At 33.1% G+C, this 26,609-nt stretch overlaps 1 protein-coding gene across 1 annotated transcript in view; it reads right to left on the reverse strand.

Moving 5' to 3' along the window:
* Positions 1-534: 534 nt before the first annotated feature.
* LOC145314562 (transmembrane protein 245-like) overlaps positions 535-26,609 on the reverse strand; it is a 36,943-nt gene continuing 10,868 nt past the window's right edge. Inside the window, exons 7-16 of the mRNA XM_080154534.1 lie at positions 21,118-21,182; positions 20,587-20,641; positions 20,333-20,401; positions 8,431-8,554; positions 4,908-5,014; positions 4,040-4,100; positions 3,777-3,865; positions 3,448-3,520; positions 2,800-2,912; positions 535-2,386 (exon numbers count right to left, since the gene is read on the reverse strand). Of these exons, the coding sequence (XP_080010660.1) occupies positions 2,315-2,386; positions 2,800-2,912; positions 3,448-3,520; positions 3,777-3,865; positions 4,040-4,100; positions 4,908-5,014; positions 8,431-8,554; positions 20,333-20,401; positions 20,587-20,641; positions 21,118-21,182 (828 nt within the window). The 3' untranslated portion in view covers positions 535-2,314. The remainder of the gene's footprint in view (positions 2,387-2,799; positions 2,913-3,447; positions 3,521-3,776; positions 3,866-4,039; positions 4,101-4,907; positions 5,015-8,430; positions 8,555-20,332; positions 20,402-20,586; positions 20,642-21,117; positions 21,183-26,609) is intronic.

The raw sequence follows: 26,609 nt of genomic DNA on the forward strand, positions 1-26,609 counted from the left end.
TAGAAAGAAATGAGGGGAACGATCAATTCATACCTATACATCCCAAATGATGATAAAAAAATACCCCTACTGTACACACCCTGCCTAAACCAAATAAAGGATAAACAAAAATTACCATGAAAACGGACAATGCAGCATTCAAATAAGACCTAGTACCAAGTAGAATCCATTGAGAATGAAATCCTAGCTGCTCCTTCTTGGCAGATATTTCCCTCTAACATCTGACGGAAAGGTATCCCCTTTAGAAAATATTTCTTTGTTGCTAACTTACTAGGTAATGCCCATTTTTAATTTCTACTTAGTAATTTTGTTCTCTTAAAATAATATTTTACAATTAGAATTAAATAATGAAAAATATAAGTAGGTATTTATGCCGTTTCAGTTTTAATAAAATATTTACTATGCTTTGTGGATTTTTTCTTTATAGTGAGTAATTTTATTAGTAGATTTTTATATAGCTTTGATTGCGACTATATTAAAATAGACAAATTTTTAAAAAAGATAGCATTCAAATAAATCGCAGTCTAAACCTACCCTGTTTTAATATTTTCTAAGAATAGAACTTTTTACAAAAATATGTGAAATATAAGTAGCAAAGTAATAAAGTGAATTGATATTAATACATTTAACATATAGGTATATCACAAAAAGATTTAAACTTATTTAAGCAGTGCTTGGCAGCCACGCGTCAGCCGCGACTAAGCCTCAAATGTCTGATGAATGCTTTGAATAATTTTGAAAAAGAGGTACCTCTAACTGATTTAATTGTAAAGGTTGGTTTTCATTAGGCTTATGGGCTCATTAAGCGCGGCTGCCGAGCCCTGTATTTAGGCAATACATCGATATTTTGATAATGGAGGCATGTTACATTTCATGAAAATAAGACTAATAAAAAATCTATAGGTATGGATAAAAGTTATGAAAAACAAATAGTACCTAGACCAAGTTAATATCTTGAAAAAAAAACTTTTTGAGAATCTTTTATAAATAAACCTTTAAACTTGCTTATTTTTGGAATTTTATTATGTGTCCTGTTCAACTATTTATTTTTTAGTAGCGAAGCTACTCTATAATTCACTTTGTCCGTCCGTCCGTCAGTCCGTCAGTCAGTCCGTCAGTCAGTCCGTCAGTCCGTAACGCTATGGGGGAAATGGGATTTACTCAGCTCCTATAAAAGATAGAATGCTGAAATTTTTTGACAACATTCCCATCATAAAGGAGCACAATTGACAATAAAACATCATTGGCGTTCGGACCAATTTTTAGCAGGTTTTAGGCTATTTTTATATTTTTCACATTTTTCTCCATATCTTCAGTGTTTATGGTCCGATTTTCAAAATTTTTTCAGTTACAGATATCAAAATTAAATTTCCCGTCGTTTAAAGGAACAACCATGAAGGCCAGACAGCCTTTTCAGCAGGTTTTAGGCTATTTTTATATTTTTCACATTTTTCTCCATATCTTCAGTGTTTATGGTCCGATTTTCAAAATTTTTTCAGTTATAAATATCAAAATTTGATTTTCCATCTTTTAAAGAAAACAACCATGATGACCAGACTGCCTTTTAGCAGGTTTTAGGCTGTTTTTTTTTTATATATTTAACATTTTTCTCCATATCTTCAGTGTTTATAGTCCGATTTTCAAAATTTTTCAGTTATATATATCACAATTAAATTTCCCGTCTTTTAAACAAAATAACCATGACGGCCAGACTGCCTTTTTAGCAGGTTTTAGGCTATTTTTATATATTTAACACTTTTTTCCATATCTTCAGTGTATATGGTCCGATTTTCCAAATTTTTTAAGTTAAGGATTTAAAAATCAAATTTTTTGTCGTTTTAATAAAACAACCATGACGGCCAGACTGCCTTTTATCAAGTTTTTGGCTAATTTTATATGTTTTACATATTTCCCCATATCTTTGTTTATTTGATGCAATTTTCAAACTTTTATAGGATATCTGTATCAAAATAATTTTTCCCATTGTTATGAGCATCTTTAATATAATTTACTTTGACCATCGTCATCATGCAAAATAAAACAAGGTTTCATGTTTATTTTATCCAATCTACCTGTACGTATTCCAATCGAAGATTTTTTGTGCTTCGCTACTTATGGATGTTGTCATCCTTGTTTTAATATTACTTTATGTCAAATTTAAAATTGTTCACCAGGAGTTTCAAATTTCTAGTAATTCTAATATCATCAGTTTGTTGGACGTCTTGTTTCCTTCTTTATCTTACAAATATTCTATACAACTTTATAATTATAAGACTAATATTTTGTTTATATTTTCTTCATCTTCCTGTTATGTTTACATGATTTGTGACTGATGTGGGGTTCTGAATGATTTGGCTGGCTCTGCAGGGGTTGGTGGTTCTAGTTCCTTAAATTAAATGAATACCGTTTATAAAAATCACGTAAGTGTATTATTTGATTTTGACTTCTGAAACTGTTGTCCCATTAAAGCCCATTGAATTATATGTCACAAAACCTCCGCTGATATTAAAATGCAAGTTTAAAGTTTTGGTGGCCCCGAAGGGCCGAAAGAACAGTCTAGCAAAATAGGTATTAATTGTATTTATCATTTGTAAAAAGTTTTCTGTAATACGACACAATATATGAGTTTCCAGAATGACACTAAAACGATTCTTATTCAGCGAATGTTAATCGGTTTGTATCTACCCCTATTAACTTAATGGTCAAGATGAAGACTCTGCAATGCAATAAGTTTTATGCTACAAATAAGTAAGTATTATTCCAGAGTTGATAAATATTAAGTAATACAATATAACTTACCTGTATATAGCTAGTGTACAAGCTGATAATAACATAAAGTACACAAAGTACAAGAGGTCCATAAACAGCTCCAACCACGCCAAATACGTAAACACCGCCAACGACAGCTAGACCTAGAAACATAAACGATTTTACAGGTTTTTGTTACGACATTATCACCATTTATTATGTATTTTTACTTCAGAATATAAAAACAAACCTCAAAAATACAAAGGTAAAGATATTATATAACAGAAAAGTTTTGATAAGGCATTATGCACCTTTCTTCAATCAGTAACAAAACATAAGTTTTAAAGTATCTTGCTCCCCAGTTTAAATAATTCTCATAAATTACATTTTATTTGGATATTTCTCAGGGAAGGAAAGAAATGGCCTGTTCATATTTTTTTTAATTTCGCGTATCGCTGAGTCGATTTGGTTTTCTTCCACAGTGGAGCGTCCAGAGAAGATTTATAAGTAATTTTGGATGAAAGGGGGTACCCTACCCCCTCACAAATGAAATCGTCACTTGAACTAAATACCCTCCCTATAAAATGTTTCTTTTCTTTTTAAAACTAAAATTTAAAGTGGAGGGTCCAATTAACCTATTACCTTATTTCTCTAAAGTTTCCCCACAGGCCTCTATCAAAAAAGAAAAAAATAAGTAACCTGTAAACCATGGATGAATACCGCCTTTCATCTCACTATAAATAGCAGCATCTACTAACCAACTAGGGGCCACCTAGAATTGTTCATTTTTGTGAATACTAAGGTACATAATCTTGTTAGCCCAATTTACCAATAAAATAATAAACCTTACCTAGGTTTTGAAAAGAAAAAATAATACCTAAGACATTAAATTGCATTTTGAGGCCTATATTGGATTTTTTATGAAACTATAACATACGTTAAAATAAAAGTATGTTTACAACGTTTAAAAATCAAATCAAAATAATAAACATTCTATTAGAAAATTTTTATAAAAAATATTGTATTACCTGAAAGACCATAAGTAAAACAGCAGCAACAGGACGGTCCTGCAGCAACCAAAGCTCTAAACTGGCAGGTACAGCTACCAAGTATTGTCCTAGGAAATATTCGTTGTTTTAACAGTCAAAAAAGTAAAACTAATGCCTAATTTTTTAAAAGCATACAGTAAGTTGTGTCTGTTTTAAAAGGATCCAATAGAACCAATTCAACGTCAAAGATTGGATGATGTAAATATTTACTACTCTAAAAAATTGCTATTAATGAACTATACCTGTAAAGGGAACAGCTGCCAGAAAGGAAGAAAACAACATTGGAATCACAGCTATAGTTGCCTAAAATAATAAAGACAAAGGTAAAATAAATGAATATCTAACAAAGTTCCTTTTTTGTTTAATTTCCATACACCATAGAGAGATCAAGAGCAGAAAAAAGTATTTTTCTTTTAAAAGTCATTAGTATAATATTGAAGGCCCACAGTGGATATTTTTACAGTTACGAACAAAACTTTAACTATAATACATGGGCTACTGTATGAGTATTGAGTAAGATAAGTCCACAGTGGGTAAAAACTGGATACTTACTTATATATACTAATACCTAAGCTACTGTATGTGTAAGATAAGTCCACAGTAGGTAAAAACTGGATATTTTTATAGCTATGAACAAGACTATAATACCTGCGCTACTGTATGAGTAAGATAAGTCCACAGTGGGTAAAAACTGGATACTTACTTATATATACTAATACCTAAGCTACTTTATGTGTAAGATAAGTCCACAGTAGGTAAAAACAGGATATTTTTACAGCTATGAACAAGACTATAATACCTGCGCTACTGTATGAGTAAGATAAGTCCACAGTGGGTAAAAAGTGGATACTTACTTATATATACTAATACCTAAGCTACTGTATGTGTAAGATAAGTCCACAGTAGGTAAAAACTTTACATTTTAACAGTTATGAACAAGACTATAATACCTGGGCTACTGTATGAGTAAGATAAGTCCACAGTAGGTAAAAACTTGACATTTTAACAGTTATGAACAAGACTATAATACCTGGGCTACTGCATGAGTAAGATAAGTCCACAGTAGGTAAAAACTTGACATTTTAACAGTTATGAACAAGACTATAATACCTGGGCTACTGTATGAGTAAGATAAGTCCACAGTAAGTAAAAACTTGACATTTTAACAGTTATGAACAAGACGGAGTTGACAGCAGTTTGCAGAACAGTTCCTACACCTAAAATAAGTGAATTTTCAATAGGTCCTTGATTATGAAAAATTAAAGATGCAATAAAAGATATCTGCATTTGTTTAAGTAAACAGTAATTGAATGAAAAATGTTTTAAAACTTAACATAATAACCAATCAAATATTTCATGTTTACAAAGAATAAAAATAAAAATCACTGTATGTCCTATAAGGAATTGTACATAATATAATAATGATAAAACTACATGCTAGAAAAAAAATATTTTATCCATATGTAGATATCTTTTAATGATATTTTTTCAGACAAACAGGAAAATCATATCTGCCTTTTATTATTCTAAATCTAAGTAGTGCACGTAGATTAATACTTTTTTTTGGCAAAGACTTAGTTCATCAGTAATAATATAAATGTCTAGGGAAAAATATGAGAACAAAGCATTATTATTATGATTATGGTTATGCAAGAAAAAATAGAAATAAGACTAGAGACGATGCTGGCATAAAATTTTTATTTTCTGTTGTCTTTCAAAATGGAATAAATGATCATTTTAACATATGATACTGCCTTATAGAAGTCAAGTGTCATAATTTTGGCTTTATTTAAATTAAAAGATTTTACTATACTTCTACATTGAGTAAAATACCTCAATTGATAGTTTTTTGGCATAAAAATTTAATTGTTTGATCTTTGTCTAGATGTATTATGTGTGCTTTAAGGGGGTTTTGACTGTTTTTACAAAACTTTTCTGATTTTTGAAAAAGTAGTTCTCTACCAGTAAATCTATCGTGAGAAAAAGGAAGAGTAATTTATTCACAATTGTTATCTTTTTCTCTGAGTCTTGCCAAATATTTTCATAGATATTACATTTGTGTTAAGATTTGTATGGTTTACCTAATGTACTTTATATATACTAGCAGGTACGCCCCTACGAGGGGGGGGGGGGTTGAATTCAGCAACCCATTTTTTTGTAGTACCCTCCCTTAAAATAGTTATAAATCTTCCCAGGAACTATGAGAAGCTACCCTGTAAAGAAGAATTATATCAGTTCAGAGGTTAACGAGATCCTTCAGTACAAACAAACAGACAGACAGCTAAAGAAACTGTTAAAGTATAAGGATTTCTACAGAACAGAATTTAAGGGGAAGTTTAAATTAATGTAATAAGCCTTTCAATTTTGTAATAAAACAAGTGGGAACAAGAACGAACCCTCGTGCGAAGACGATATAGAAATATCCAATGATTCTAAAGCTACACTTTCTACTACAACGTGTAAGATTGGATAATGGTATCAAGATTTTTAATTAAATTGGGCAGATTATTAATAGACCTTTTCTTGGTACACAAATCAATCTGTACAAAAAACGCCCATAATAAAAGTCTTTAATCTTTTTCTTATTATATTTTGTTATTCATAACTATTATTCTTTTTGTAAATGTTTTATGATTACTTTTTTCAGCTTCCAAAGATTTTTCTTTAATGCATTATTTTTTTTACAGTATAGCTATGAACGTATTTAAAACTCCTCATTTTTAAGATTTTAGAGGCTTTAGAAACTTTTCCGGGAACTATAAGAAGCTTCATTGTAAAAGACAGCCATATCAGTTTAGCAGTTAATAAGATCTTTCAAAACAAACACACAAAACTGTTTTATATAAAACTAGCGGCTACGCCCCCTAGAAGCCTCTAGGGGCACTTAAGGGGGAAAAGTCAACCTAATCCCATATTAAATTTGAGTTTCAACAAAATAATAAAAAAAAAATTTGGAGATGGGGGGTGAAGACACCCTCCACAAAAATAGTTCAAAACCTTCCTAGGACCTTTAAGAAGCTTCACTGTAAAGGAGAACAATATAGGTTCAGCGGTTAGCGAGATCCTTCGGGACAGACAAAAAACGCTTACTACTTTATATAATAGGATAATACATAAGCACAGGAATCCTAAGTAATAGGACAATGGCCGATAAATTGATGTACATCCCCAATGATGATACACAAAATAACCCCTTCTGTAGATTACAATTATTGGTTAACACACTTGGACACTCAACTTAATTAACCAACCAATCAAAATTCAATGAATGTCCTCAAAGTTATTAGGACAACGAATAAGAAAACCTTAATTTAAACTTTGGGGACTAGTGCAATAAACAGCCCAATGTCCCCTCCCTCCTTGCATAAGCATGTACTACTCAAACGGAATCTGTCTGGCATCTTATATTTCATTGTATTTGAAATGTAAGAATTTTTCTTTTTAAAATGTAATAAAGTTGGATAAAATTATTGGAAAGATAATATTTCTAAAAAAGAACAAAGGGTTATTGTGCAATATTTAATTTCTTTTCTTTCAAAAATAGATAATATTACAACATGTACTTTGTTTGAAAAAAGGAAGGTAGTATATTCATTTTTTTTGTACACTCTATTGTAATAGGATGTCTAAGAGTCTGTGTATGTCAGTTTGAGTGTACCAAAAGATCTTGCTTTCCACTCGACAGATATGTTCCTGCTTAATAGCTTTTATCAGCGTTTCGGAGCCGTTTGATTTTGGTGCGGCTCCGGCTCCGACATAAAATCAAGAAAAAAACTCGACATATTTTTTTCCCACGTCTAATTTTGACTTTTAAAGGTTTTAAAAGTTCAATTTTTGATAAAAATGGACATGAAAAACTTAATAGGAGCATTTGCACATGACAAAACAGAGTTACCAAATTATAGTTTATAAAAAATCTCTTTATATTTATATAGTCCGGAGCCGGAGCCGTTTTTAACGAAAATTACGGCTCCTATATGTCCTGGAAAGGATTACAACAATTTTGGAGAAAGGGTACCACAACTCTTACAAGAGAAATTACTGTTAAAAAAAGTATCACCCCCCCCCGCCCCCCCTTCCCCCCCCAAAAAAAAAAAAATCTTCTTTCTAATCTTTGAACTAAAAGTGAAGGGGCGAAGTTGCTTGTTATGCCAAAACGATTAGGAAAAGACTGCAGTCAAATCAATATTGTCTAAATATATACAACCATTTGTTTAATAATATTCAGCTTTAAATGTGCTTTACAAGTAAACAAACTAAAATACCTAAGCTCTCATGGAGTTTAAAAATTATGATTAAAGAAATAAAATTTGAGTTGATATGAATTGAGTTAGTTGGGATGATTATAGTTATCTATAAGTACCAAGAGGATTTTTTAAGCAAGTAAAAATACAGGCATTCAGGTATAAAACAATAGAATATAGATTATGCCCCTTTTCTATTTTTCTAATTGTAACTGAATTTTTATGTGGAAAAGAGGTTAATGAACTAATTCACAAAACAAAAATACTGACAGAAGCAATTCTTTGTTGCATGACACTTGCTACTTAACAGAGGCACCTTACAACATAATATTGACCACAAAACCTCTTTTAAAGTGGCGTTGCTTCATAAATAACTGCAAATTACATACCTGGAGCACTAAGAACATTATACTGGCCCAGAAACTCTACAGGCTTGTATGTTGCTGCGCTATTAGATAGCAAGTAATACAGAGCAGTCAAATAGATTATTATACCAAACATAAAGTTTATCACTCCTGCAGAAAAAATGACATTTTAATGAATGTATGTATACAGAAAATATGTAATAAAGGTAATTTTAAGATTAAAACATTTGAATATTTATTGTGTGTATTATAAGAAATTATATAAACTTTAAAATGAAGTGAAATAGGTAAAGTAATGTTGAACAATTTAAAGGCTTTTGTCGTCTAACTCTAAAAGAACTGTTATAACAAAAAAAGGATGATAACATCTATGAGGACAAAGCTTTAAAATCAGAATGAAGGACAAACGAACAGTACCTCTTGTAGAGTGTCTAAACTTAATATCAGAACATAAATTTTCAACTCTAAACGAAATTGTACATAAATTTGTTTCAAAATTGCGTAAATACAGGATACAGTAACTAAATTAACGAAAAGAACTTAGCGTTACAGACGGTCGGAGAGAAGCTTCGTTTTTAAAAAAGCAATTTGGTTATTTTCGTCATACTGTAAATAACATAAACATTATTGTATGATAATACTTATATTATTAAGGATACATCTGGTGAAGAATAACCTGATGAGGGCAACAGTGACGAGATAGGAGATGGTGACCATAATGAAACTGAGACTGAAATTGAAAGAAGATCTCTATAAAGAAACCTGTCACCAATCAATCAATCAACAAATTGCCTATCTATGTCTCATACAAATATGCCAAACATTTTAACCATAATGTATTTTATCAATAAGTTTCTCTAAATGGCTGAGATTATTTTATTCTTTTATCAAAAACATTTTATCATTATTTTATCAATTATGAAAATAAGTGTCTGAAGAATTTATACCAATTGAAAAATAATATATTAAAAGTCCAGATAATTTAAAGTCCTTATATTCCCTATTGTTTTTATGTTGCCTGGAGTGTCCCAAGTGATAATGTGATTGTTAATGATTATAAAACCTACGTGAACATTGACATTTATGGGTTACCTATAATTGTGAATATTCTGGAGGTGACTATGAGCATATGCAGCCACTTCATCTCTAGCGGACACTCCAGGCAAATGGCAAATATTTTCTAGAGTTTGGCCTGACGGGTTCTGTATACAAAATGGCATATTGAGACAGAGGCAAGACAGGTGAGCCACTTTATGTGGTGGCAGCGGCGGTTGACGAGCAGCACACCAGTAGCCTACTATCTACAACCATAAACAGGAGTGAAAAAAATCAGCAAGATGCCTGGCGGTATTAAAATATCAAAACCAGAAAGACTACCTAAAGACAGTGTCAGTGAAACTGACTTATATGCATGGTGGAACGAGTTAATGAACTACCTTGGTCAACATGACAGTTTTAAATTATATAAAGAAAAAGGAATTTATTCAACATGGCAACCAGCAGAAGTTGACGAGGACAGGATAACAACACTTCATGCTAGTGATAAAGGAACAATTGAAGAAAGGCAACGAGATCTTAACAACTTTATTACAATAATAGCAGGATGCTGTGCAAGAGATCAGTACATGATGGTAATAAAACAAGCCACCAGTCTCAAATGGATTTGGGAGGAGCTTACTCTTATTTATCAACACCAACACAAAGGTAAAGAGTTTCTCTCCATAGCTGATCTGGAATACAATCCTTCTGAGAATACACCACTGTCCTTCTACAACAGTTATAGAGCAAAGCTACTAGAAAATATGAAACCAGTTGGAACAATTGTAAAATGGAAAAATAACACCATACTTAAAACAGCTGAAACAATATCACCAACATTTGAAGATCACATTCTTTTGACGTCTCTGCTTATCATAGATAAAAGACTAACAGCAAAAATTAAAGAAATCTATGGTCCTAGAATGGAGGAAGGAGTATTTTTAATGGATCTCAAAATGGATATTTTATCAAATGTTACTAAGATACTTGAAGATTTAGATGGTGATACCAATAACATCAATGCTGCAAAAGTTGATGAAAATTTTCAAGCAGCATACATGGGACAAGCAAATAGAAGAGCTAGAGGAAGAGGCAGATACAGTAACAACCGACAACAACCTAGATATCAACAACAGCAACAACAACAAAGAAATAAATTCTGCCGGCTCTGTCATTTGACCCGTCAGGAGAGGAATGTTATCTTGTCTCATGAAATAGGTGATCTCAACTGTCCTTCTCTTTCACAAAGAGACTTAGAAGGTATTAAAGCTAAATATTCAGTTAATTCAGCTGTTCCTGTAGATGAAGAAGAAGACCTGGTAGAGAAGATGGCGCAGCTACATGGATATGATAATGAGGTAAATATTGACTTTGCTTTTAAAAAGGATGAAATTGATAATACAAATAAGGAACATTCCCCACAAACTCTCCATGATAATAATATACATGTCATCCAACCAGTGCCATCCCAAATAATTACTGTTTATCAACAAGACATTCCTATTCACATTGATCTTGACTCTGGCTGCTGGATAAGCACAGTAAGATTGGATTTTGCAAAGAAATTGAAATGGAATATACACCCTCCCTAATGGACAATTAGCAAAAATTGCGGATGGAAAAACTGTTTTAAAAGCAAAAGGAGAAATACATGAAGTATTTAAAAGAAATTAAAAGAAATAATTGGAATGTTAAATTCTCGGCTATTGTGATGGAACAATTACACACAGAAGTTATTGGAGGTAACAACTTTTTAAAAGACAACAACATCAGACAGGACATAACAGCAAGGACAATTACAATAAATAACAAATATGTAGTGCCAGAAACCAATAGAAACACAGAATTGCCAGTCAACCCTATCAACACCATAATAACTATTCCCAAGGCCACAGTTATGCTACCAAACCAAACAATCAACTTACAAATCCCTCAAGTTAAAAACAAAACTGTATTTGTTGAACCAATGCCTGGCAAAAAGAATGCAATCCAACCTCAAATATGTGAAATAAAAAAAGGCATGATTGAAATAACCAATGATAACAGTGAACCTGCCAAAGTAAGCAAAGAGAAAATTATCATCAAAGAAATAAAAAAAGTTGAACCAAAACTAGGAGAACCTGGATACAAAATCATGTCGGCACCTGAAAACAAAGTAAACTACCTTGAAGATGTTACTGTCAATGATGATAAAATGACCAATGAACAAAAAATTCGCCTCAATCATATCCTTTCCACAAATGAAGAAGTTTTTGATCAAGATCTCAGAAAAGGCTATAATCATAAATCAGGGCCCCATTATTGCAAGCTTAAATTTGCTAATGATGAAAGACCAAGCTCAAGAAAAGTTAGCTGTGTCCAATATAATAACCAAATGAATGTACTATTGCAACAAGTATGTGACCAGTTAACAGAAGCTAACGTTCTTGGAGTGCCCCAACATGAAGATGTACAAGTTCAGCATGTAATGCCCATATTTCTAAGAAAAAAACAGAAAGCCAAGGATAAGCCCAACAATGAATTGACAACTCAAGATGTAAGGTTAGTGGTAAACACATGTGAATTGAGTAAATATATGAAATCACTACCAGCTAAAATCTCAAGACCACAGGAAGTGTACAATGCATTGGCCAAATGGAAATTTATCATATTTTTCTTGGTCAAACTTTTACTTAAAGACTGATCTGCAAAGCTGCACCTATACTGAAGTTTTTTCTAGAGCAAATGATTTAATAACTTGTTTAATTTGACCGTCCAACTTTCAAAAAATTTACAAAAAATCAATCAAAAATTTGCCAGTTTCAATTTGTGTTTTGTTAATAATGTACATGGACGAAAAAAAGTAAGATTTTATTTCAAATTTAATTCTATTTTGTTATTTAAACTGCCCTACTTTGCATTTAATTAACCTTGTATAAACATATATCCTATTTATTCACTTTATTTGCAATGTGTAACCATAGGGAATTTTAATTCTTTTTTTATATATGTAAAAATGCCTATAAAACATATATTAAGTAATAATTGACTTAAAATGCATATTTTGATAAATTTTAATTGCTATTTTTTTGTTTAGTTCCTGATGATGAGGGCAGTTTTGCCCTCGAAACGTTGAATAAATTTAAAAATTTGATGCCTTGAGTTTTTCTGTCTGAGGATTTTACATGTTGGGTCCGTTAACCATTTGTCTTACTTATCAACCAACCCTGTGACAGCCCAGTGTATCACGTATGTGATCTGTGTGAAGAACATCCTTGTGTAACTGTGATTTTAGAGTCGCCCCCCACCATGATGTCAGCCTCTCAAAACAACCCCATGGGTGACCAGACGCAGCAGACCATTCGGTTTCGATCACAGCCCCCACCCCCCCAACCTCAAAATATTCAGGATTTTAGTTCTGTTTGGCTAACCATTGATAACATTCTTAAAAAGAAATATCTTAGAACAGTAGATTGTCTCAAAAATTATTCCCAAACTAAGTCGCTGATTAATTTTTTAAAAGACTGTTTAGTTAAAAAAGTCTTTCCAAAAACATTTGAAATCAAATCAAACGTCGATAAAAGATTTTCTTCTAAAGCCCAAAATAAAATGAAAAGTCTTTTTACCAGTGTACAAACTGAACAATTGAAGTTGTCTATAAAAGAGCATCACATATTGGAATGTGAACTTTATAAGAAATTTTTAAATCTAAGTAGTGAAGTTTATCTTTATCTTGAAAGCTCTGAAATTGTTATTGTAAAAAAAGAATTAGATATTAGATTATCTAAGTTTCTTCTAAGTGAAAAAAACAAGTATAAGGCAAAACTTTTTAATCTACAAAATGTGAATAAACAAGATTTTATTAGCAATGAAATAAAACCTGCTGAATCCGACAATAACACAACTAAAAAACGTAATCGCAGATTTATAAAACGTTCCAAATATAGGAGAAAAATGAAAAGGTTAAGTCAAAAACCTTTAGATGATTTGGTCATTAATTATTCTGACCATGTTTTAACATCAGATGAAATTTTGCTTTTCAACAAACATTTAAATTTCGTTCCTTTGCCAAAAAAGCTGAATATTACCAGCTTAAGTTATGATGTTAAGAGATTCTCTAGGTCAATGAGATGGAGGGAAGCCATTGATTTAAATCCCGATATTTTTAGTGAAAATTCTGATACAAATAATATACCAGAATTTAGCGTTCCTGTTAAAAAATTTAATCTACCTTCATGTCAGACAACTAAAACTTTGTCTAATTTTCTGTATGGAATTGAAAGTGATTTAATGTTTAATCAAAAAAAGAAAATCTTTCCCAATGTATCAAAAGGGGAAGAAATTGCCTTAAAAAATTTAATTGACAAACAAAAATCGGGTCACATTGTTTGTTTAAGAGCTGATAAAGGTGGTGCATCCACTATAGTATATAGAAATGATTATATTTCAGGGATTGAAGGTGAACACCTCAGCTCAAAAATAACCAATCAGGATGGATCTGTTTTGTCTGTTTATAGACAAATAGATCAAGTAATGGTGAAAGTACACTACAACAGAATCAAGGAGGCCTTAGAGGATGCTGTTGTAGACGAGACTATTGACAAAAGCTGGCTGACCAACTTTTGCCTGACCAACCAGCAGAAGCGCGAGGTTATGGCTTAATCAAAGTACACAAAGGTGTAGCAGAAGGTAAAAAAATTCCGCCCACTAGATTAGTGATAAGTGGGTGTTCCAGCAATACTGAAAATCTAAGTAGCTATTTAGATTTTAAAGCCAAACATATTCCCCCAATGCTTGATAGCCACATTTTAGATACCCCCGATTTACTACGTTTTCTTGATCAGCAAAATGAAAATATGGACCAGTCAGAACAGGCTATATTGGTCAGTATTGATGTCGAGGCACTTTATCCTTCAATTCCTATCAATGAAGGGATACAAGCTTTTAAAGAAGCTTTAAGTGATAAGAAATATGGCGATTGTAATGTATCTATTCCTTTTTTAATTATGTTACTATCTTTTGTTCTAAAATTCAACTCGTTCATATTTAATGGATTGTATTATTTGCAAGAGTGGGGGACAGCCATTGGAACAAAAGTGGCACCAACATATGCCAATATTTTCATGGGAAAACTTGAATCCCAATTACTCACAGATTGGAAAGGCCGTCCCCCCTCTTGGTGGAAACGCTTTATTGATGACATTCTTTGTTTGTTTGTAGGAACAGAGGATGAACTTCTTGATTTTTTAAAATATATAAGTACATTTCATAACACTATCAAATTTACATGTGAATATCGTTTAAAAGATAAAATTGTAAAAACAAAATGGAAAAATGGCCAATTTATTGTTGAAAATTTTCCTATTTTAAATATTAGGCCCAGATCTGTTGATTTTTTAGACTGTAATATTTGGATAAATGAAAATAATAAATTTGAAACTGACCTTTTTGTAAAGGGATCAGATCGTGTAACCTATTTAAAGCCTCAAAGTGCACATGCACCATTTGTTACAAAAAATATTCCTTACAGCTTAGCCTATAGATTAAAACGAATTTGTTCTTCAAATGATAACTTTGTAATTAGATTAAAAGAACTTGAATGTAATTTATTAATTCGTGGATATAACTCTAAAGTTATAAAACATGCTTTTGAGAAAGTAAAGATTATTTCTCGCACACAAGCCTTACAAAAAGTTGTTCATGTAAAAAGTAACAGTAGACCTGTGTTTTGTTTAACATATGACCCTCGTATTGATTCTGTATCTAATTCTATGAAAAAACATTTCTCTTTAGCAAGTAAAGATCCAGTTTTTAAAAAAACTTTTCCTCTGATGCCAATGATAGGATATAAAAGAGCAAGAAATTTAGGTGAACACCTAATTCGAGCCAAGTTATATCCTACTCAGAGATACAACTTAAGAGAAAGAAATGGATTCTTTAAATGTAGCATAAGAGATATTGGTTGTAACCTGTGTAATCGTAGTCAAAATATTTCTGAACATGTTGCCAGTTTTTCTCAAAAAAAGTACCCAATCAAGTCAAATATTAAATGTTCAGATAATTTTGTAATTTATTCTATTCAGTGTAAACAATGTCCAATGCAATATGTTGGACAAACTTCTAATGCTGCCTCTGTTAGATTTAATGCTCATTCTTCGGATATTTTAAACAAAAAAATTTCAAAGCCAGTTGCCAAACATTTTAACAGTAGAAACCATTCATGGTCAGACATGGTTTTTACCCCTTTTGAAAAACTCCACAAAAAAGATAAAACTCTGTTGGATATCAGAGAAAAATATTGGATAAGAGAAAAAAAGACAGTTGAACATGGTTTAAATATAAATTCATGACAATTTTATGTACCTTTTTGCTAGTTGCAATAAAATTTTTTTTTTTGTTTTGTTTTGTTACATTTGCTCATCTTTTTTAAAAAAATTTTCTTGGTCAAACTTTTACTTAAAGACTGATCTGCAAAGCTGCACCTATACTGAAGTTTTTTCTAGAGCAAATGATTTAATAACTTGTTTAATTTGACCGTCCAACTTTCAAAAAATTTACAAAAAATCAATCAAAAATTTGCCAGTTTCAATTTGTGTTTTGTTAATAATGTACATGGACGAAAAAAAGTAAGATTTTATTTCAAATTTAATTCTATTTTGTTATTTAAACTGCCCTACTTTGCATTTAATTAACCTTGTATAAACATATATCCTATTTATTCACTTTATTTGTTATCAATGTGTAACCATAGGGAATTTTAATTCTTTTTTTATATATGTAAAAATGCCTATAAAACATATATTAAGTAATAATTGACTTAAAATGCATATTTTGATAAATTTTAATTGCTATTTTTTTGTTTAGTTCCTGATGATGAGGGCAGTTTTGCCCTCGAAACGTTGAATAAATTTAAAAATTTGATGCCTTGAGTTTTTCTGTCTGAGGATTTTACATGTTGGGTCCGTTAACCATTCGTCTTACTGAAATTTATCATAAAAACAGATCTGCACCAAGGTTTTTTTCAAAACCATCTTCACAAAGATGCTCAAAAATGGTGTGGAATCCTGACTCCATTTGGTGGGCTTCGTTTTTTTAAAAGAGGCATTCAAGGACTTATTAACCAATCAGAAGAACTAGATGAGCTGCTGGCAAACATCTTCAATGATATGCTAACAAAAGGTAAGTTAGTTAAATTAGCAGATGACTTGTTTACATGAGGAAATACTGTTGATGAAGCACTGGCCAATTTTGATGAACTTCTAACAACATGCAAGCTCAACAACATCAAATTGTCACCAGGTAAAACTTTTTTCTTGCCATCTTCAGTAGATGTAATGAGTTGGATCTGGTCTGAAGGAGGTACCCTCTCCCACTCCCCCCATAGGAAACAAGCTCTGCAGGCTGTACAAATGGAAGATCTGCAAACTGTCAAAGACATCAGATCATGGGTAGGTTTGTATAAAACGTTTTTATACCACACTCCAAACCTTACCAAAATTATGGATCCATTTGACAAATTAACAGGTGACAAAGATTCTAAGGACATTATTATATGGACGACAGAATTAAAACAAGCTTTTCAGATTGCTAAAGATCACATAAGCAACATCAGAGAAGTATACCTGCCACATCCAGAGGATCAGCTGATAATCACAACAGATGGAGCCAGAAACCCCCCTGGAATAGGATTTGTTCTGCAAGCCAGAGACCAACAAAACAACACAAGAACAGTCAGGTATTATTCTGTAAAGCTTAAGCCACATCATATAAAATGGTCCCCATGTGAAATAGAATCCATCGCCTTTGGAACAGCCATTGAAGCCTTTTATGAGATCATTAAAGAAGCTAAAAAGCCTGTCATTATTTGCCCCGACAGTAAGCCAGTGTGTGATGCCACAAAACTACTTCAAAAAGGTAAATTTAGTCTTTCCCCTAGAATACAAACATTTCTGAATAATATAGGGAAAATTAACTGTGAAGTACAACATGTTTCAGGTAAATCTGGACAAAACCATGTGGCAGACTTTCAATCCAGAAATACACCTACCTGCAATGCTGAAATTTGTCAACTCTGTAATTATGTATCTGACCAGAGTGACACTATAATAGATACCAAAATTTCAGCTGCCAAAGTTGATATTCCATATGCAAACAGAGATGCCTGGAGAAATGTACAAACAGCAGATAAAGCTATCAACTTGGCAAAAACGGCTATCAGCACTGGTCAACTAATATCTAAAAAAGGAGGTAAGATTAATTCTGATGCTAGAAAAATTGTTTCTTGTGCCAAAATTGCAAGTGATGGTCTTCTAGTAGTACATAGAGCAATACCATTTTCTACAGATAAGGAAGAAAGGATTATCATTCCATCATCATATCTTACAACTCTAGTCAATCAGATTCATAATCAGAATAATCACCCCTCTAAACACCAAATGAAACAACTTTTTGACAAATATTTTTTTGGAGTGGGAGTTGCTAACATTATAGACGATAAAATAAACAGCTGTCCAACATGTTGCTCAATTAAAAGATTACCAAACAACAATATTTTCACAACTACAACAAATGCTAAACATCCTGGGACACATTTTGGTTGTGATGTACTTAAGAGAGCAAAACAGAAAATAATGGTTGTTAGAGATCAATTCTCATCCTATACTGTTGCTGATTTTATTAAGGATGAAACTGCAGAATCCATGGAAGAATGCATTATCAGGTTAGTAACTCCAATACGTCATACTGGAAAAGTTGTTATTAGGACAGATCAAGCCACAGGCTTTGTTAAAGTCAAAACATCAAAAAATTTAGATAACCTAAATATAAACATTGAGCTCAGAAATAGTCTAAATAAAAACTCAAATGCTGTGGTGGATAAGGGAATTCAAGAGCTGGAGAAAGAGATTACAATACTACAACCTGGAGAAAACCCAATAAACACAGCTACACTTGCTCAGGCATGTATGAATTTAAATGATAGACTAAGAAGAGCAGGCACAATTTCAGCTAGACACATTCTTTTTAGTAGAGATGACAAAAAAATGACAAATATCCAACTAGATGATGAACTACTGGCCAAAAATCAACTTGAAGCAAGAGAAAAGGCTAATCATCTCAAAAACAAAGGTAACCCATTATTTAACACTAATGAAAAAAACATTGAAATTGGAGACCATGTCATGTTAAATGTAAACCCAAAAAAACATTGTGTTAGAGATACCTTTGAAGTCATAGCTGAAATAGACAATGGCATTGATAATTATCAATTAAAAAAAGTTTTCAATCCCTCTTAAAAAACTAACAAACTGAAAAACAAAGTTTATACAACTTCAAAGCATCAAATATTCAAAGTAAATGAACCTTGCAAAAGTACAAATTATGAAAAAAATGAAACCTCAAAGTACAAGCCATTTGATCCAATCAAAAGACAAGATGAATCATCTACAGATGATGATTCAGATGAAGAAACAGTAATTATCAATGATGCACTAGAAGAGGATATGAATTCCATTGTCGCTAATAATATACAGGGCAATAATGACAGTGAAGATCAAGAAGAAGATGATTTTGAAGACAACATTTCAGAAACTATATCAGAAAACACTGATAGTGCTGCTAATGATGAAATTGAATATGTCAGTGCAGAGGAAGATAACAATGATCAAATTCCCAAAGATGCTGAAAAAACCAAGCCTAGACATGTTCAGGAATCATGGATTCTTCCAATCAAAACTAGAAAGTACTTAAAATTAGAAACATTAAAAAAAATCTTGCAGCAATAAAAATACAAACTTGGTATAGAAAACAATCACAGAGAAAAAGAAAGTACAACTTAAGAAGCAGAAAAACACCAGAAAAATTAAGAAATTGTAAATCAAGCTCAGATGAACATTTCTTAAGTGATCCAGAATATGAAAGATACATATCAGATAAATCTACAGAGAAAGGTCTAAATAATAGCAAAGATTCATTGGAATGGGATACAAATCAAGAATGTACAGAGCTTAGTGATGAACATAATGACGCTTTTTATGCAGCAAGCCTAAACTTAGACTTTCCAAGGAATGGCACTGATTTGATGGCTGTATATAACTTTACTAATGTCTTGCCTCTCACGTCTGAAATGAAAGAAAAGTCCGTTGATAGGAAACCCTTTAAATACTTTAATAAACTGTTAAAAAAGAGGGGGGGCACTCCGTCAAAAAGGCAACATTAACTTCGTGAAAAGGGGGAGCGTCATACTGTAAATAACATAAACATTATTGTATGATAATACTTATATTATTAAGGATACATCTGGTGAAGAATAACCTGATGAGGGCAACAGTGACGAGATAGGAGATGGTGACCATAATGAAACTGAGACTGAAATTGAAAGAAGATCTCTATAAAGAAACCTGTCACCAATCAATCAATCAACAAATTGCCTATCTATGTCTCATACAAATATGCCAAACATTTTAACCATAATGTATTTTATCAATAAGTTTCTCTAAATGGCTGAGATTATTTTATTCTTTTATCAAAAACATTTTATCATTATTTTATCAATTATGAAAATAAGTGTCTGAAGAATTTATACCAATTGAAAAATAATATATTAAAAGTCCAGATAATTTAAAGTCCTTATATTCCCTATTGTTTTTATGTTGCCTGGAGTGTCCCAAGTGATAATGTGATTGTTAATGATTATAAAACCTACGTGAACATTGACATTTATGGGTTACCTATAATTGTGAATATTCTGGAGGTGACTATTAGCATATGCAGCCACTTCATCTCTAGCGGACACTCCAGGCAAATGGCAAATATTTTCTAGAGTTTGGCCTGACGGGTTCTGTATACAAAATGGCATATTGAGACAGAGGCAAGACAGGTGAGCCACTTTATGTTTTATCTTAAATGTCATTCCTGAACTGCTGTGAAGTAAAATCTTGGCTAGTCCGGCCAGGGTGTCCAACAGAAAAACAAAGTTTCCCTAAATATTAAAAAATAAAACAGGGTGTCCAAAGGAAATAAGATGTCGGGAGTAGTAAAAAAAAGATGGCATTATATTTTCTTTACTTATTTGTTAACTTTAAGACAGATCTAAAGAATTCTCAAATTTTCAACAACATTGTTTATCAAGCATTATTCTTTCATTATGATGAAATAAAAATTTACCTGGAAAATCGACCAAACTTGTTCAAGAATTGAAGTCATCGTACCCATGTTATTTCTAAAAAGGAAAACAATTTTAAAATAATGTTAGCGGATTCTTTACATACAGAAGCTAAATATAAAAGAGAAAAAAATGGGTATATAGTGATCTAAAGGGATAAGACAATAGACGATAACTGGATACCTAGTCATCCTATTCCCGTATAATAATAAATAAAATTACTACTTTTGTAGATTAATGTTACCTATTGGTAAAAGTTTAGACTTCCAGTTTGAAACCAACCAATCAAAATTACATACTCAGAGTTTTGGAAGAACAAATAAGATAACTTGGTTATAAAACTTTAGGTACCAGTATAATCTACAGTCCAATATGCCCTAGTGCCCTACCCCTTAATAAAAACAGATTTTTTCTTTTATTTCTACTTTTAATTCCTTCTGCAAAAACATTGTTAAAATATTTGAAACCTAAACTTAAATCTCTTTTAATGCTACAAATTATTTTCAACATACCCATCCCTGATCCCAGCCTACCTGACAAATATTTCAATGGATGAGAGATTAAAGACTTCTCTTGAATGGTACACTGTCTCAAGAATCTGAAAATTTAATAATATAATATTCAATAGATCTAATATTTGTGGATCAAATATCACCCTTTCTCATAAATCTGAAAATTTAATATTATAATATTCAATAGATCTAATATTTGTGGATCAAATATCACCCTTTCTCATAAATCTGAAAATTTAATATTATAATATTCAATAGATCTAATATTTGCGGATTAAACATCACCCTCATGAATCTGAAAAGGCTATAATATAATATTCAATAGAGCTAATATTTGTGGATTAAACGACACATTGTCTCTAGAATCTAAAATACAATAATATATCATTCATTAGATAATGTAGATCTAATATTTGTGGATTAAACATCAAATTGTCTCTAGAATATAAAATACAATAATATATTATTCATTAGATCTAACATTTATAGATAAAACATCATATTGTCTGAAATTTCTGAGGTTTAATAATATAATATTCAATAGATCTAATAATAGTGGATCAATCCAATGTTTCATCCCTGTTTATAAAATCTACTGTTTGAATATTCTATCTAAATTCCACCAACTGGTCAGTGTCAATCAACAATTCTGAGCAAACTTTCAACTTTAAACATTCTTCTTTTATTTTTGGAAAAGAGATAGGTTTCAAAGTACCTAGGAAATAAAAAGTATGAAAATAATTTAAATTAGAAATACAAAAGATTATCAGGGATCTAAAGGGATAAGACAATGGCAGATAAATTGATGAACATCCCTAATGGTGATACACAGTAATACCCATTCAGTAAATTACAATTATTGGTTGAAACGTTTAGACACTCAACTTAATGTTCCTAAAGAAAATTTTTTTTATTCCGTTTAAATCATTAATACTTAGCTAATCATGTTAAAGCTAATCAAGTAATCAAGAATCGAATGTAGGCAATCAGTCAATCCTACTTTTTATGTACTTATGTGAAAGGTAGTTTTCATTTCATTGTTTTTGTTTATCTATATGGACATTACAAAATTACCAAAAACTCTCTAAAGAGGGCATACAAAACTTTTTGAACTGATAACCATACTTTACCAGAATAATCTAAAATTTTTATGTTTCCAGACTTGTTTTTGCAGCTTTAAAATCAAAATATTGAATAAAATATGGTTTTAAATCTTTCCAGCATTTGGTAAGTTACAATAAGGGGCGTCGTAGCTCAGTGGTAACGCACTGAGTTACGGTGGTGAGAGTTCGAGTTCAAGTCCCCAAGTGGCAATTGGGTAGTTTGGATACCCAATGATTTCGTACATAATATCAGTGTAACCCTTACCCAAGCTCCTCTATGGAGAGCGTCATTCATTACGGTGACTTAATTTGGGACACCTGCCAAACTCGGCGAGGATGAGGTAACAAACAGTAGGTCCCTAGAGACAGCGGGTCAAGTACTTGTACTTGGGCGTGAACCTTGAACTGGCCCTGGTGCTAGCATACAAAAGTGTCTCGTCCTACTCCATGACTACTTAGATCCAAACACTAAGAAACTATGGCTACACACACACAAACACACACATATATTTTTAATAGGTCATAGGCAAAAACTTATTTTTCGTTGATTATCCTTTTTTGGTCAAGCTCCTTTGTGTTTTAAGTAAAAAAAGATGGTTTCACTCATATAACTATTATTATTTAAAATACACATTAGAAACTTTTTACTTTTTAGTTTTATTTGTGGTTTTACAAAGCTCATGTTATTAAATAAAATATTAGGTATATTATGTTAGGGTTATATAAAGGGGGGGGGGGGGGGAGGTTTTGACACATTTGCGTAAACCTGGAATATAGGCTTCATCTTTGTACTGAGAGGATAGGTTACTCAAGATAAAATCATTCTTTTATGATGAAATACCCGCAACTTTGAGATTTTTTGGATAGGCCTCCAGGCTCCGGAGCTCCAGGTCTCCAGGTGGTCTCTGTACAGGAAAAAATGAAGAAAATTTTTTTTTGAAGAGTTAAGGGTCAGCTTATGAAACAAAATATGCATGTTTTTTTATTCTATATGTGAATAACATTCAAAAAAATGCATATTTTGTTTTATAAGTTGATCTCTAACTCTTAAAGAAATTTTTTTTCATTTTTACCTGTACAGAGCATAGGCGTCCAAGGGGGGGGGGGTAATGGGGCGATTACCCCCCCCCCCAAAAAACGATTTTGGGGCTGCCGTAGGCACCCCCAAAAATTTTTTCATTTTACCCCCCCCCATTTAAAATTTACCCCTACCCTGGGATTGCCGTAGGCACCCCCAACCATTTTGGAGGGGGTATTTACCCCCCCCCCCAAACAATTTTGGGGGGGGTAAATATCCCCCCCCAAAATAAAAAATCTAATAAAAAAAAATTTATCCCAGGGGTAAATTTTGGGGGGGGTAAAATAAATTTACCCCTGCCAACAGATTTCAGGGGGGGTAATTACCCCTCCGCCAAGCAAATTTTACCCCCGGGGTAAAAATTTTGGGGGGGGGGGTAAAAAAAATTTACCCCCCCCAAAAACGAATTACCCCCCCCTTAAAAAAATTTTACCCCCCCCAAAATAAAAAGCTTGGACGCCCCTGGTACAGAGATCACCTGGAGGCCTAAAGCTCCCGAACCTGGAGGCCTCTTTAATCTTTAAGTTGCGAGTATTTCGTCATATAGGAATGATTTTATCTTTAATAACCTATCCCCTCAGTCCAAAGATAAAGCCTATTCTCCAGATTTACGCAAATGTGTCAAAACTTCCCCCCCTCCTTATTTGTACTATTTCTTTAAAATTCTTATGAAAGTTTTTTTTCACAAAAGAATTTAGCTTTTTAATATATGAAAGTGTTACAAGGAGGAATAGAGGTTCCCGAGCCCACATGGTTTAGCTACAAATCAAACCCCACCCCCTCACACACAAAATTGGGAAATACCTGCCATGGACCAATATCAAGCCTCTTTGAAATAGATGGACCCATTAGTACAGCTGAGGTGGATTTAAAAAAAAATTTCCCCACTAATCGCTTAGTGGGCAAAAAATCCTCCAAAATCACAAAAAATCTACAAAAATTTAATAAAACCTTTTGTTAATAACCCTTCTATGATTTTGTTTAAGGGGGGGGTTTTTAATGCAACCATCTCGTAATCAGTGATTAAATGGCACTTAGAATTCGAATTTCGATCTGAAATTTTTCATGAGTAATCCTTGGTAGGTCTATTTTCCCTAAATCGAACAAAAAGTTGGAAAAGTAACGGCTGGCGGCTGGCAGCTCAGCCGTTTAGCCGTTTTTTGCCTATTTTCAGGGCAAATTCATCATTAATTACGTAAGAATCAACTTTTAAAAACATATTTTGGGTTTAATTCATGGTAAATGATAGCTATAACCATTTTTTAAATTTCTAGTACCAGCTGCTAAACGGCTAGAATCGGCTGAAAACGGCTGGGAGCTGCCAAGAGTATGAAGGGTAGATATGGCTTGTGACGTATCTAGGGGTAGGTTTTTATGGCTGCTGAGCTCAAAAATACTACCAAAAATAGTGGCCGCCCATCCATATGGCAGCTGGGTAACAGCTGCAGCTCAGCTGGGAGCGGCCAAGAGTAGAATGAGTAGATAGGGCTTGTGACATGTCTAGGGTTAGGTTTTTATGGGTTCTGAGCTCAAAAATACTACCAAAAATAGTGGCGGCCCATCCATATGGCAGCTGGGTAACAGCTGTAGCTCAGCTGGGAGCGGCCAAGAGTAGAATGAGTAGATTGGGCTTGTGACGTGTCTAGGGGTAGGTTTTTATGGGTTCTAAGCTCAAAAATACTACCAAAAATAGTGGCGGCCATTCCATATGGCAGCCAGGTAACAGCTGCAGCTCAGCTGAAAGCGGCCAAGAATAGAATGAGTACATAGGGCATGTGACATGTCTAGGGGTAGGTTTTTATTGGTGCTGAGCTCAAAAATGCTACCAAAATTAGTAATAGCCTTCCATATGGCAGTTGGGTAACAGCTGCAGCTCAGCTGGGAGCGGCCAAGAGTAGAATGAGTAGATAGGGATTGTGATGTGTCTAGGGGTAGGTTTTTATGGGTGCTAAGCTCAAAAAAAAACTACCAAAAATAGAGGCGGCCCATCCATATGGCAGCCGGGTAACAGCTGCAGCTCAGCTGGGAGTGGCCAAGGGTAGAATGAGAAGATAGGGCTTGTGATGTGTATAGGGGTAGGTTTTTATGAATGCTGAGCTCAAATTTACTACCAAAATTAGTGGTGGTCCATCCATATGGTTGCTGGGTAACAGGGGTAGGTCTGAGCTCAAAAATACTACCAAAAATAGTGGCGGCCCATCCATATTGCAGCTTTGTAACAGCTGCAGCTCAGCTGGAAGCAGCCAAGGGTAAAATGGGTACATAGGGCTTGTGACGTGTCAAGGGGTAGGTTTCAATGGGTGCTAAGCTCTAAAAAAAACACCAAAAATAGTAACAGCTGCAGCTGTGCAGTAAGCTGTTGTTTAAGCTATAAGCATTTTTTGGGACTATTGAAGGATAACCAAATATTGAATATTTCAGTATTGATTTAGTTGTTAAACAGCTGAAATTGGCTGAGAACAGTTACCAACAGATAAAGGTAAAAGTTTAAGACAAAGCTTGTGATGTGTGGGGTAAATTTTTATAGGAGCCAAACTTATTAATACTCCCCAAAAATAGAAAGGCCCATCCATATGGCATCAAGGTAACGGCTGCTGCTCAGCTGTAGCTGTTACCCAGCGGCCATATGGATGGGCCCCAACTATTATTGGTAGTGTTTTTGAGCTCAACACCCCCATAAAAAGTTAAAAACCTACCCCTAGAAATGTTACATGCTATATCTACAACATATACTTTTGGCTGTTGATTACTGTTTTCAGACGTTATTGGTAGTTTTCAGTGAAATCTAGAAATTAAAAAACTGTTACTAGTAATATGTCCATGAAATGAAGTTATAATGTTAATTGGGAGAAGTTTAATTCTACTGAAATAATAAATTTTGTGATATTCTTCACACGTCACAAGCCCTATGTACTCATTTTACTCTTGGCTGCTCCAAGCTTAGCTGCAGCTGTTACCAAGCTGCAATATGGATGGGCCGCCACTATTTTTGGTAGTATTTTTGAGTTCAGACCTACCCCTGTTACCCAGCAACCATATGGATGGACCACCACTATTTTTGGTAGTAATTTTGAGCTCAGCATTCATAAAAACCTACCCCTAGACACATCACAAGCCCTATCTTCTCATTCTACTCTTGGCCACTCCCAGCTGAGCTACAGCTGTTACCCAGCTGCCATAAGAATTGGCCGCCACTATTTTTGGTAGTATTTTTGTGGTCAGCACCCATAAAAACCTACCTCTAGACACGTCACACGCCCTATGTACTCATTCTACTCTTGGTCTCACAGCTGAGCTGCAGCTGTTAACCAGCTGCCATATGAATGGGCTGC

Source organism: Acartia tonsa, chromosome 1, assembly GCF_053477335.1.
Source record: "Acartia tonsa isolate MP-2025a chromosome 1, ASM5347733v1, whole genome shotgun sequence".
Taxonomy (NCBI): Eukaryota; Metazoa; Arthropoda; class Copepoda; order Calanoida; family Acartiidae; genus Acartia; species Acartia tonsa.